The sequence below is a fragment of the Sesamum indicum genome, linkage group LG14 (assembly GCF_000512975.1).
Source record: "Sesamum indicum cultivar Zhongzhi No. 13 linkage group LG14, S_indicum_v1.0, whole genome shotgun sequence".
Classification (NCBI taxonomy): Eukaryota; Viridiplantae; Streptophyta; class Magnoliopsida; order Lamiales; family Pedaliaceae; genus Sesamum; species Sesamum indicum.
Window position 1 is genome coordinate 378336 of NC_026158.1, and position 13218 is coordinate 391553.

At 35.0% G+C, this 13218-nt stretch overlaps 3 protein-coding genes across 5 annotated transcripts in view; 1 reads left to right on the top strand and 2 right to left on the bottom strand.

Annotated features, from left to right (window-relative positions):
- The window catches only part of LOC105176571 (protein transport protein SFT2), a 2492-nt gene extending 1163 nt beyond the window's left edge, over window positions 1-1329 (bottom strand). The window contains exon 1 of the mRNA XM_011099421.2: window positions 903-1329. Coding sequence (XP_011097723.1) covers window positions 903-1108 — 206 coding nt within the window. The 5' untranslated portion in view covers window positions 1109-1329. The remainder of the gene's footprint in view (window positions 1-902) is intronic.
- Window positions 3741-7018, top strand: LOC105176572 (heat shock cognate protein 80-like). The gene is made up of 3 exons (XM_011099422.2): window positions 3741-3993; window positions 4576-4717; window positions 4809-7018. The coding sequence occupies exons 1-3, from the start codon at window positions 3871-3873 to the stop codon at window positions 6641-6643; spliced, it is 2100 nt and encodes a 699-aa protein (XP_011097724.1). The 5' UTR covers window positions 3741-3870; the 3' UTR covers window positions 6644-7018.
- On the bottom strand, window positions 8305-12992 carry LOC105176573 (calcineurin B-like protein 3). Of its 3 annotated transcripts, none has more exons than XM_011099424.2 (10): window positions 12807-12992; window positions 12006-12086; window positions 11764-11912; window positions 11232-11314; window positions 11069-11128; window positions 10431-10542; window positions 10261-10313; window positions 9590-9670; window positions 9314-9426; window positions 8305-8707 (listed from the first exon to the last, which is right to left on the bottom strand). In XM_011099424.2, the coding sequence occupies exons 3-10, from the start codon at window positions 11879-11881 to the stop codon at window positions 8650-8652; spliced, it is 678 nt and encodes a 225-aa protein (XP_011097726.1). In that variant the 5' UTR covers window positions 11882-11912; window positions 12006-12086; window positions 12807-12992; the 3' UTR covers window positions 8305-8649. The 3 variants fall into 3 exon arrangements, with proteins under 3 accessions (XP_011097726.1, XP_011097725.1, XP_011097728.1); XM_011099423.2 differs by having other exon boundaries at window positions 12006-12100; XM_011099426.2 differs by having other exon boundaries at window positions 10431-10539; window positions 12006-12100; window positions 12807-12983.

Here is a 13218-nt window from a genome sequence, read left to right on the forward strand (position 1 = left end):
AATTATCAGTTATCTATTGAAATTCCAATCTGCAAAATCCTGGAATTCATCAGAACCTTGTTTATCTTTTTTCTTAAAGGCGCACATTGCCCATGGTTTAGACCATCAAAGAACCTATTTTCAAGGGGGGAATGAGTGGAAATACGTATGGAGGTTTCTCGTGTAGTGTGGGGAACATGTCCTGTTGACAAGCTTTCTGCACAACAAATTTCCATGATTAACAGGTAAGTGACGAATAAGGAATCTCCATGGCTGGAGGCCGATCTATGAAAAAGTAACCTTGTACTATCGCATCGTGATATGATCCAAATATACACGCCTTTGCTTATGTGATTTACAAACATACTAGAAAGCAACATCATTCATCTTCTCGAATAAGAAGCTGTTGCTTGTTACAATGATGATCCAATTTAAATTATTTGTTTCCTATCCTCTGTTAAACTCAACTTTCTGTGGAAGAAACCTAGTAGAATAACCTTCTGAACATTTTCGTAAAGTTCTTCATTGCTTAGATCATTCTTCAAAATAAATCTTTTTCTCATGCCCTAATCAGTGTTCCATGATACTTGGTGATGGTTCACATTCAGTTACTTTAGAAAATTCAGTTGCCATAGAGTTTAGCATCAAGAGCAGCCTATATCAAGCTCTCGGTTTCAAGCCTCAACTTGCAGTTCACCTCGGCAATCAATGAAGAACTACACTTGTATAACAGCTATCTCTCGCATCCAACCGTCACCGCAGGGTGGAAAAATCGTTGAATTCCTTAATAACCGCAATCTTTCACAAGAGTCCAAGCAAATCAATTGAATATAACAAACCAACAAAGGGTGCACCCCAGCATCACGCGCGTCATAAACCCTAAAATTGGATAAAAATAATGGAGAAAAGATTCCAAATCTTACACATTAAACGTGCCGGAGACGGTATCGTTGGCGGACCTGACAGCCGATTCGATATCAAAAATTCCGGCCAGGGAGCCCCCGCTGCTACTCTCCTCCGAAGATCTAGCAGCCGCGTAAGAATTCCAATCAGACAGCAGAGAGGACGACGACGTCCTCTGGGGAGAATTTTCACCATCATCGGCGCCAGCTGAAAACCACTTCTGCATTTCACTGTGTGGTAAACGAATGCGATCTTCGGATGAACTGATTGAAGGCAGATCAGAATAATTAAACCCCCGCCCCAAACCAAAACCACTGACGATCTGTACTTCTTAAGGGACTGAACTGCTAACTGATTAATTGTTTAAGGTAAATCGTTGATGAGTTCCACGAAAGTACGTTTTGGAAAGTCTTTTATCAGTTAATCCACTGACCACTAGCACTAATTAGCCCCAACAACCAAAATTCTTACATCCGATCAAATTAAACTCATTGTATTACAGATATAATTGGTTATTTTTCTTAAACCCTCCATATAATTAATTTTAATTTGATCGAATCTAATTTAAATTGAAAAATTTTCCGTACGGCTAATATCTTACTTGTATGTCGAGATTGAGGTCTTATAATTCAACAGTTTGTGAATTTGAATTATAACTAATATAATTATTTAGTTTATTGTTAATAATATATATATATATATATACTTTGAATTTATTAGTTGACGAAATTATTGATGTATTGTATGTTGAATATTGTAATAGCAGTATGTTGATTAATTCCAATATAATTCATATTTCCACATATAATAAATAAGGAAAAAATGCGAGCAAATTCTTTGTGATATTGTAAATGGGTAAATTACCTTTATAGATAAAAAAAAATAACAAAATATTTCTATATTTTTTAAAAGAGAGCAATTTACCCTCTGTCTAATAAGGTCAATTATTCTGTTTCAAAAACACAAGCGGATAAACTGGTAATTTTTTTTCTTCATACGGGAATAATTTGCTCATTTGCAATATTGCAGTGTAAATTATATTACACCCCAATAAATAATGATAAAAGTCTATCATTAATAAATTAAATATTTATTAATAACATGTTTCCATCAACATGTATATTCTTTCAAGTATTGTTCTTTTATAATTACATTTGCATTTTACTTAATAGTCATTTGAAATCATTTTTCCAGATCCTTTCTTCATATCCAAATCTATCAATCCAAACACACCCTAATTTCTCTTTCGACCAGTTTCTTTTAATATTATGCCAGATACGTCCAAGATGATAATTTGTCGTGTAGACACACTGGTACACTTTTGAGCATCCTACTCATTTTTTGTGTACGTTGTTCAACTTGCTTATTGTTTTTTAAGTATCTTGGATACTTTTTTGCTTATATTCTAATCGAAATAATTACTGATTTAAACAACAAAATATGTAAAGTTTGTTTCGCAGGTTAGTCCACACCAATTATAGGACCATTAAATCAATTTTTAAATAATTTATGATGTTATTGAAGAAATGGAACGTGATCCCATTCATTTGCTTAATTACGTTAAAAAAAGTATATGGTTTAATTTTGTATGAAAATAAAAGTATATTTGGATTAGTCAGTATAATTTATATTTATATTGAATCATGACGTCAAATTAATATATTTTTAATCAGAATATATATAAACAAATATATTTTTACTTTAATACTGTTATAAAAACTAAAAATTAGAAATACAAAACATAAACAGATATGGTGTGAATTTCCCAAAGCAAACTATTATTTCCAAGGAATTTAGATAATTGAAAACAAATTTAATAAATTAAAGAGGACAAACCACTCAATAAAAGACACAGAGGGGGCTTCTTGATTTTAGATGTAGTTTGAGGGGTCAAAGTGATATTTACCGTAATTTCATAATAATCCTACAAAAGACTCACACACGTGGGCCATAATTCGCCCACTAACTCCCACCCGTGTGACCCGTACCCGATGTCTTGCCCACATAACCGGAACTCGGTTGGGCTGCTTAGGTGGGGACCACGTGTAGCTTCTCTCACCAACCAAAGTTAAATAAAAGATGTTTTAAAATCATATTTTCATTTTTTCTGATATTTTTTTTTAATTTTACCAGACCTTACTTCATTGGTGTTTAAATGGAAAAAACTGAAATCAGTAAAAAGAAAAATTATATAAATTTTTTATTTTACTCTTTTTTTTAATAGTTTTATGCATATTTTATTCTCACAAGGGGTAGATATAATATATACATATACTAACAGTTAAATATACCATTTTTGTATGCATATAATAAATAATATTTTATATTTTAAAATATATTATTAATAATAAAAAATATATATAAACTAATATATCATAATTCTAAAAAAAAAAAATCCAACTGGAGGGTATTATTGAAAAAATAATAAAATTAGTGTTACGAATGTCATAATCGTCATTTATGAGAGAAAAAGGTCTTTTTTTTTATATAGTATAAATATATATATATATAGAATCATATTAATATTATTAAGTTTGTTATAAATAAAAATATTAAATAAAAGATAAATTAAAATTTATAATAATTTTTCTTATTAATGTTAATATTTTTTGCTCGGATCATGATAAAGAAAGTAGTCACGTATAAATAGTAAATTTTAGAAAAGAGCATAAATATTATTATAAAAATATAATTTTAATTTTTAAATGTAATTTAAATATATTAATGTTTTAAAACAATAGTAAAATGAATCTGGGTATTAAATTAAACACCCCGAGAGAAGGGAAATATCGGGAAAATGAGACCGTGGAAGGATCTAGAAACCCTAAATGGATGCAGCTATATAAACATAACCCTTGCAGTTCTCACTCCTTGCCTCTTGCTCTTCTTTTGCTTTTCTTCTTCAAATATAGGAAGTGTAGTTCCCGTCTCTTTGTTATTCCTCTCCAATTTTTTAGAGAGCCAGTATTTCAGTGCAGATCGGTAGCAATGGCGGAAACCGAGACGTTTGCATTCCAGGCTGAGATCAACCAGCTGTTGAGTCTGATCATCAACACTTTCTACAGCAACAAGGAGATTTTTCTACGTGAATTGATCAGCAACTCGTCCGATGTAAGCTTCTCTCTGTGTGTGTGTGTTTTTGGCGTAGTTATAGTTTATTTTAGATCCAATTGCTGTCGGTTTATTTTCTGGTTATATGATTTAGTAGATGAACGTTTTCGGCGTGTGGTGTATTGTTTGCTTAAGTGACCTATGCTTTTGTTTAACTTTGGTAGATACCTTTTTTACTAGATCCATTACTTGAACAATTGTCTTTCTTTTAATATGTATTGTAAGCTTTATTTATAAATCATCGGTGGTCGTTTGCACGGAATCCCATAGTTTATAAAAAAATTGAAGACATTTCTGTGGCAGTATAGAGTTGCATTTGTACTGTTGTGATACTGGATTACAGAATATAAGATATTAGAATTATGCTGCTGTGATGCATGATCCTAGGTCTAGTTTGCCTTTTCAAAGAAATGCTTTATGGTGATTATGAATCATAGTTCAGAAATCTTTTTCCTTTAACAATAAATAATGGTAGATCGGCTACTGAGTGTACTATTTGCTGTTAGTGGTATTATGCTTAAGGACTTGTTACTGTTGCACCAGAGGGATAATGAAGTTTTCCACTAAAATTCTGAATGTCAGGCTCTGGACAAGATTAGATTTGAAAGCTTGACCGACAAGAGCAAGCTTGATGCTCAACCCGAGCTCTTCATCCATATTATCCCCGACAAGACCAATAACACCCTGTCTATTATTGACAGTGGTATTGGTATGACCAAGGCTGGTTAGTATCCGTGGTTGTATTAATCTATTTGTTATGTGTGACTGAGTTGCTATTATGAGCTAAAGGTCTACATGTTTGATTTTAATTTCAGATTTGGTGAACAATCTTGGTACAATTGCGAGGTCTGGAACCAAGGAATTCATGGAAGCCCTCGCTGCTGGTGCTGATGTGAGTATGATTGGGCAGTTTGGTGTTGGTTTCTACTCTGCTTACTTGGTTGCTGAGAAGGTTGTTGTCACAACAAAGCACAATGATGATGAGCAATATGTTTGGGAGTCCCAAGCTGGTGGTTCGTTCACTGTTACCAGAGATACATCGGGTGAAAACCTTGGCAGAGGTACTAAGATCACTCTCTTCCTCAAAGAGGACCAGCTTGAGTACCTTGAGGAGCGCAGACTGAAGGATTTAATTAAGAAGCATTCTGAATTCATCAGCTATCCAATCTCTCTTTGGGTTGAGAAGACCACAGAGAAGGAAATCTCTGATGATGAGGATGAGGAAGACAAGAAGGATGAGGAAGGAAAGGTTGAGGACCTTGACGAAGACAAGGAGAAAGCCGAGAAGAAAAAGAAGAAGATTAAGGAAGTGTCTCATGAATGGAACTTGGTGAACAAGCAGAAGCCTATTTGGATGAGGAAGCCTGAGGAGATCAACAAGGAAGAATATGCTGCCTTCTACAAGAGCCTTACTAATGACTGGGAAGAGCATTTGGCTGTGAAACATTTTTCAGTTGAGGGGCAACTTGAGTTCAAGGCTATTCTCTTTGTTCCTAAGAGGGCACCTTTTGATCTCTTTGATACCAGGAAGAAGCCCAACAACATTAAGCTCTATGTTCGTCGTGTATTTATAATGGACAACTGTGAGGAGTTGATTCCAGAATATCTGGGCTTTATTAAGGGTATTGTGGACTCTGAGGATTTGCCTCTCAACATCTCTCGTGAAATGTTGCAGCAGAACAAGATCTTGAAGGTCATCCGGAAGAATTTGGTGAAGAAGTGCATCGAGCTCTTCTTTGAAATTGCTGAGAACAAGGAAGACTACAATAAATTTTATGAGGCTTTCTCAAAGAACCTCAAGCTTGGTATCCATGAGGATTCTCAAAACAAGTCAAAGATTGCTGAGCTGCTGAGGTACCACTCCACCAAGAGTGGTGATGAGATGACCAGCTTGAAGGACTATGTGACCAGGATGAAGGAAGGCCAGAATGACATCTACTACATTACTGGTGAGAGCAAGAAGGCTGTTGAGAACTCTCCCTTTCTTGAGAGGCTGAAGAAGAAGGGATATGAAGTCCTGTACATGGTAGATGCGATTGATGAGTATGCTGTTGGTCAATTGAAAGAGTTTGAGGGCAAAAAGCTTGTATCTGCCACCAAGGAAGGTCTCAAGCTTGACGAGACTGAGGATGAAAAGAAAAAGAAGGAAGAGTTGAAAGAAAAGTTTGAGGGCCTGTGCAAGGTGATTAAGGATGTGCTTGGTGACAAGGTTGAGAAGGTGGTTGTCTCTGATCGAGTGGTTGACTCTCCATGCTGTTTGGTGACAGGAGAATATGGTTGGACTGCTAACATGGAAAGAATCATGAAGGCACAAGCTCTAAGGGATTCCAGCATGGCTGGGTACATGTCCAGCAAGAAAACAATGGAGATCAATCCTGAGAACCCCATTATGGAAGAGCTAAGGAAAAGGGCTGATGCAGACAAGAATGACAAATCTGTGAAGGACTTGGTTATGCTGCTATTTGAGACTGCCTTGCTCACCTCTGGGTTCAGCCTTGACGATCCCAACACCTTTGGCAACAGAATTCACAGGATGTTGAAACTTGGGCTGAGCATTGATGAAGATGCTGGTGAAGCTGATGTTGACATGCCACCGTTGGAGGATGCTGATGCTGATGCTGAGGGCAGCAAGATGGAGGAAGTTGACTAGACATCCGGTGCGTGTTCTTCTGGGTTTGAGTTGGAGAATATCATAATGTAACAGCTTTTGGAGTACTCAGAGCCTGGTGGTTCTCTCTGACATGCAAGTAGGTTGGATTGCCTTTTGGTAGCTAGTATTGTTTTAAGTATTTCCTGTGGCAATACGGTGGTTTTATACAATTTACTTCTGCCTACTTTCTGCTTTGCATGGCCTGACATAACTTTGGCCAGTATACAAACCATTAAGCAGTCTTCTATTCGGAGTTTGATTGCTAGTAACTCAATTCCCCTTCCCCTTCCCGTATTTCTCCAACTAGAAAAAATCGTGTGAGTTGTAACTGTCTACGATGATAAGTTGTTATATTCTGGTTCTCGTGGAGCATTATACCTTGTGAGAGGACATTGACATAAAAGTCCTAATATAATCGCTCAATATATTATTAGTAATGAAGATAGTGGCGGGTTCAAGCATGTTGCACCTAATAGACACCTTATATTCTTAAAGCTAAACATCTAACTCTCCCGCATTGTGGTGTTCTCAGTTCCTGTAATATGTTATTGATATTCTTGTTTTTTATAAGAATATTATCTATTTCGTCTATTAAGTAGAAGAGTCCAAATATTCACTGTAATTTACCTTGTTGCGGCTAAAGTACGAGGGTTAACTTAATATTTGAGCTTTTATAGTCAGCAAATTAGGATAAAATGGATAATATGGATGCCAAATCGTAAAAATTAATTGTAAATGGTGCTATTGAAGAACACAACAAGAGTGGAGGGCTTAATTATCTTTTTTTTTCTCTTTTAGTTGGGGAGATTTTGTTACTATAAAATCAATTTTGATTGGGAGGCAACTTGAGTTTAGCAGGCTGACGGAAAGCGTGAAAGTGGAGTGAGTCTCGTGCTCATAGAATTCTGGAATTGACGCTTTTGATAAACATCTAGAAGTGCGAAAGTGGATGACTCACATGTTCGTTCCAACAGAATTCTTTGATCTGAGGCCAATAGGCAGCAGAACATTCAAAGCCTGTTTGGTTGTATTTTCAATGAGATTTTTTTCACTTTTTATTATTTGAGTAGTTGAGATTTTATTTGATCAAGTCATTTTCATTGAGAATGCATTCTTATTTTAATTCTCAAATTTTTGAAATTATAGGTTACATGAGTTTGTCATACTTGTCTTATCTTGTCAGCACGTCTTTTCTTGTTTCAAATCAATTAAAATTATTTCAAATGGCAAGACTCACTTTGATTATTTTATAATTTCACATATTCAATCAATTGGGTCATTTGTCACATCAAGAATACATATATCTGTATTCAACACTCTCACACTTATATACCTACATTTGAAAACAACTAATCCAAACATATTATCAGTTTTCGCACAAAAATCAATAAAGCATTTCTACTCATTTCCAAATGTTGGAAACTAAAAATGAAAATAAAAACACAACCAAACGAGCTCTCAGTTTTTCACTCGCGTGTCTTTGAAAAATCGTACATTTCTAAAGCATGTTGTCTTAGTAATTTTTTCACTACTCCAATCCAACTCAAGTCAAACTCAAGTTTTCGATCAGATTTGTCAAGCATGATTTGTTCAAATTAAAAATTACAAGGTGTCGTTGAGGGTCACTCTTTTTCCTACGAAAATCGTGCAGAAAAGATGTATTCAGTTATCCTGGCATGGATCCAATTCCAAGAGTATGTAAAGCAACTACACTGAGTCCTGCAACATCGGCAATTTCTCAATCTCCCAATCAACAAATAACCATCAGGCCAAAAACGCCGTAAGGCTGTATTGGCATGAGCAAGCGTGATTTAGTTATCGACACTTACAATGAGAATACAGTCCTTATTTCATCTTGTAAACAACAGAGACATAGCAACAGAATCCAATCCATTAATTGCCCATAAAATGACACATAGCATCCCAGAAAAGCAATTGAAGCAATAATAGCACGACCAAACCAACATTTACAAACAGAGGGCAGGGCTAGCACCAAACTTCTGGAATCAGGTATCCTCAACTCTTGAATGAAAAACAAAGCTCGGAAATGTAGTGGTTATATCCCTGTTTAAGTAAAGAAACAAATGACGAATCGGAATCAATGTAAAGTGAAGAAAATTGATGTTGCGGGCAATAACTTCAGACATTGTTAACATGTGACCGTTTATGTTAATACATACAAACATTCCTAGATGAGAGCTTTCCACAGGCCCTGTCTTTTAAGTTAGATATCAAGGTGATGTTCCGCAAGAAGATCATCATTTTCTTTTATAGATACAGAATCAATTATTTCTTTGCAATAGTCTCTGCATTTTAGTTCTCATAATCAAAATGCTAATTCCGCTCTCACAAGGAACAAAGAGACCGGTAAACAACATAGTACAACTTCGCCTTGGACCATAACTTTTCAAATGAATTATCACTACTTGTTTTATCAGTATTGGTTTTTATATTTTACCAAGAAAAAGAATTCTTAGTGATACTCTTAGTAACTATGTTTAGATAGGCACATAAAATTGCACACAACTTTTTTCTTGGGTCATCCACCGCCACCGGTTCACATATATCACAGTAATGCTTCAGTAGAATTCTTTAGCGCATAATTAAAGTTGAGAATAGTAAATGTAAGATATTCTGAATCAGTACATTGCCAGTAAATTAGGTGCATACTTGAGATACTGAAGAGTCATGTTCTTCAGAAGTGACGGATGCCGCAAAACTAGACTTCTCCATTCTTCTTTATCAATTTTCCCGTCATGCTTAGTATCAGCCTCTTCAAAGGTCTGAAACAAAAACAGAAACTCCATAAATCAATAATACAATTTCTAGCAAATTCTTATTCTACAAAAATAAGTTGATAAACAACGTTGCCAAAACTTATCAAGAATTAAGTACATTATGTGGAAAAGGAAAGGATTATTTTACAAAAATAAGTTGATAAACAACCTTGTCAATGATGCTCTCAATAACTTCATCAGACAGGTTCATGCCAGATTCAGCAAGAGTGGCAACCACCATTTGCTTCACCTGCGAAGTTGAAGCCAAATATTAAACATGCGAGTAACATCTACCATGCATTCTCAGAATGAAATTAACATTCTTCTCGACATGTTAAAAAATGCGAGAAAGGCAATGTTCCAGACACTCCAACATGCAGGATCTTCTGTCACACTGAATTACAAGATTAACCACAGAAGTTAAACTATCCTGCAGTTTACTGGTTGAAAACATTATTTAAACATATACAATATATAGATGGTGCTTGCAAGTGTTGAAATATTGCAAGTGTATGCATTTAATAAGACATAAGGTCAACAAAAACGTACGATAACAAGCAAAAGGAATTCCTTTTGCATTCACATAGAATGAAAACTTAAGTCTTACACTTCTATAATATAGATTATTCATTGGTTAACTCTTACAGATTCATCCGTAAAAACCTACATCATTTTAGAAAGAGAAAAGCTATTTTGCACAGAGTTTCCAACAGAATACAGTTGGCACTCAGAAATTGACAGCCATAGAAAAATATTTATGACTGACAGCAAGATTCAAGGTTCAAGAAAGTCATGTTTCCCCAGAAACACTAATAATGAATATGAGGTTTTAATTGTTACCTCTTGCCTCTCAATAAAACCTTGCTGCTTGAGATCATACAATTGAAAAGAAACTGCAGTGTGAGAAGACGAAGATGTTATAATACTACGTAGAGTACGAAAGGAGCATGAAATATTAAAACTGATTCTAATCACTAGAAACCAAATTCTATATGCAAGTTTCGACATACATTCGATCTTATCATCAATAGGAGCATTTGGATGGAATACAGAGAGTGCACGGGCGAACTCCTCAAATCCAAGAATTCCATTATGCTTTGTGTCAAACAAGTCGAATACCTGCTTTTGAAGTTGGAGAACGAGAAAAGACATTCACAAGAACATTTTTTGAAATCTTTCTAAAGTATAAACACATACATCAACTAAAAAATGTTTTTAGTAATAGATCATTATAAACACAACATGCATGTGTAATAATGAAGGCTAACAAGATGGTCTACAAGTATATGTGGCAACTCACATTAAATGTTAATGCTATTACCTGACTACTTTACATCTTAGAAACCACCTTGGAATTTCTTACTGAAGCAAGCAATTAGTTTCGATGTATCTCTTAAGAAGTTATTGCACTTCAAACTAAAAAATTCATGCATGGATTTACTTTCATATTGTATGATTGTCTCATCTTTCTAAGCTTAACACATGCTGAGATTTATCAAATGTTATACCACATGAATTTGTGCAGTTACTAACTTACTGTCTACTTATATAACATTCAAAGAAAAAAAAGTATTCACATGAAATGAAAACTGATAATCCATGATACAAAGAAACATAGCAGAAAATAAACCGGGTCAAAAGCTAGTACCCGATCAGCAAACAAACTCTCTTTTTTGTTAGTCTTGAACAATGCTAATTGAAATTCTTCCTGCAAGACAATGCTGGAAAAATTGAAAGACGATCTTTGCACAGATATTATAATTCATGTAAAAGAAAACATATACAGGTTATCTTAGTAATCATAATGGAACCTTGTTGATCAGCCCGTCATCAATCACAGCACTGCTAATCTTCTTAAAGAGCTCATAAAGTGCTTCTATTTCACTCACACTAACTGCAACAGAGGAGAAATCATGAAGCGAAGGCCAGCTTTCCTTTCTCGTCGCACATAATATTATAGGAATTAGTTACACAAACAAAATAGCATGCTAAATAAGATCTATGGGAACTGGTTTCATTTCCTTGTTCCAAAACCTATGTTCATTTGAGATAAGATAAGAATCTGATGAAGATCTGATATCGAATTAGAAAGATAAGTTACAGAACAATTTTATTAGATAACAACAGGCTCTAGACCTTTCAGAAATAAGGCTACAGAAATATTTAGCTAGAGGACAAGGTGGCACAAGTTTAAATAGGACTGAGTCACCAAACTAACAAATGAAATTCTAAAAAGCAGATATCCAGGCTATCCATGATTTTGCTGGTCCGTTTCCTTTTTGATTAGCTTTAGCAGCAGGGACTAAAAGTTAATAAAAAGAAGTAGGGCCCGTGATAGCATACACACGGTCTCTCGTGCAAGGACTTCAGGATCCTCTAGGCCCCTTGATTGCCTATCAAGTTCACAACACTGAAGCACTGCAGCACATAAATGCTTGATCCCCTCTAAGCACTGCACCATGGTATTTCATGCACATTATTATAATCCATACCTGTCAAAAAAGATAAATAATTTTAGTAAATACAGCTCATCAGAAAACTATGAACAATTTAGATAAAGGAGAGAAAAAAGGAGAGGTAAGAACCTTTGGATCATTCTCCACTTATGGTGCTCAGACAAAATCTCAAAATTCAGGTTTTATACTTGATAGTCAATTTGCATAAACCTGTGACAATGGTACTGAAGAGAACTGTCAGAGGACATACTTCAGAAAGAGGACATATATAAACGATTGTTTCCTGCAATGGAGCAAAATTTATGCTTTACATCTTTCTTTTCAATATTGATTGAGCTCCCAATGTCAACACTTTGAGCATTAAAAAGAGTTGAAATTAAGCCTTATCACATATTATCATCAAGTACTAAGATTCCATGCCAGTAAAACATTTTGAAACCCAAAATTAAAACACATATAGACTTCCACAATCAGAAGACCACCATCTTCATTCAGGCGATATGAATTTAACGGCGCAGGATAAGACTTTCAAGTCAAGGCCAATAAATGAACCAATTAATTTCTTAATGATAACAAAATTACCCAAGATTAATCAAGATTGTCCAATCTTACGAGCCGAAACACCTCAAACAAGATTAAAAAAGGAAAAAAAACACTCTATCATTAGAAGCAAATCCACTAATTTGTCCACTGATTATCACAATTCGATCGAAAATACGTTCTGGAACCACCAGAGCAACTCAATCCGACCAAAGATCTGATCCAATTTCACAGACATGATAACGACACCAGAAAAAAATTAAAAACAAAACCCCTACAAATTCCCCAACAGATCCAGCAACAAATCAAAGAATCACACCTCCAAAACTTGTGAAAGCACAAAAACAATTACGAATTAAGAATCAGACAGAAATAGACTAGAGACGCTACCCTTGATGAGACGAAAGCTCGAACCCGAACACAGAGGAGATTAACTGCTATTAAAATTGAGAGAGTGGACGAGCACAAAAATCAGGTGAATAATAAAAACCAACTGAGAGGAGAGAGAGAAAAAAATATATATATATTTGATATTTTCTAGTATAGGAACGGAATCTGATAATTTAAGGGTTGGTGGCTAAGTGGCAGGATGAGGATGTTGATGGGCATGGGGCTCGGTGGCATGTCGTTTTGTACAATTTGTCGACTTATTATAATTCAGCGACGACGCAATTACAATTTAGCCCTCCCATTTAACCCCCCTGTACTTGGGCTTTTACTATACTTTAGTCTATTGTTAATCAAGAAAACTATTGCCTCTGTTTGCGGTTAATTATTTCAAAACAATAGATTAAAAAATATA

Excerpts from the sequence above, each read along its gene's own strand:
- LOC105176572 (XM_011099422.2), top strand. The coding sequence starts at position 3,871 with ATGGCGGAAACCGAGACGTTTGCATTCCAGGCTGAGATCAACCAGCTG. Across the intron at positions 3,994-4,575 it reads TGATCAGCAACTCGTCCGAT|GCTCTGGACAAGATTAGATT; the intron begins GTAAGCTTCTCT and ends TCTGAATGTCAG. Across the intron at positions 4,718-4,808 it reads TATTGGTATGACCAAGGCTG|ATTTGGTGAACAATCTTGGT; the intron begins GTTAGTATCCGT and ends TTTTAATTTCAG.
- LOC105176573 (XM_011099424.2), bottom strand. The coding sequence starts at position 11,881 with ATGGTGCAGTGCTTAGAGGGGATCAAGCATTTATGTGCTGCAGTGCTT. Across the intron at positions 10,543-11,068 it reads AGAGTTTGTTTGCTGATCGG|CAGGTATTCGACTTGTTTGA; the intron begins GTACTAGCTTTT and ends CAACTTCAAAAG. Across the intron at positions 9,671-10,260 it reads GTTTTATTGAGAGGCAAGAG|GTGAAGCAAATGGTGGTTGC; the intron begins GTAACAATTAAA and ends TCAACTTCGCAG.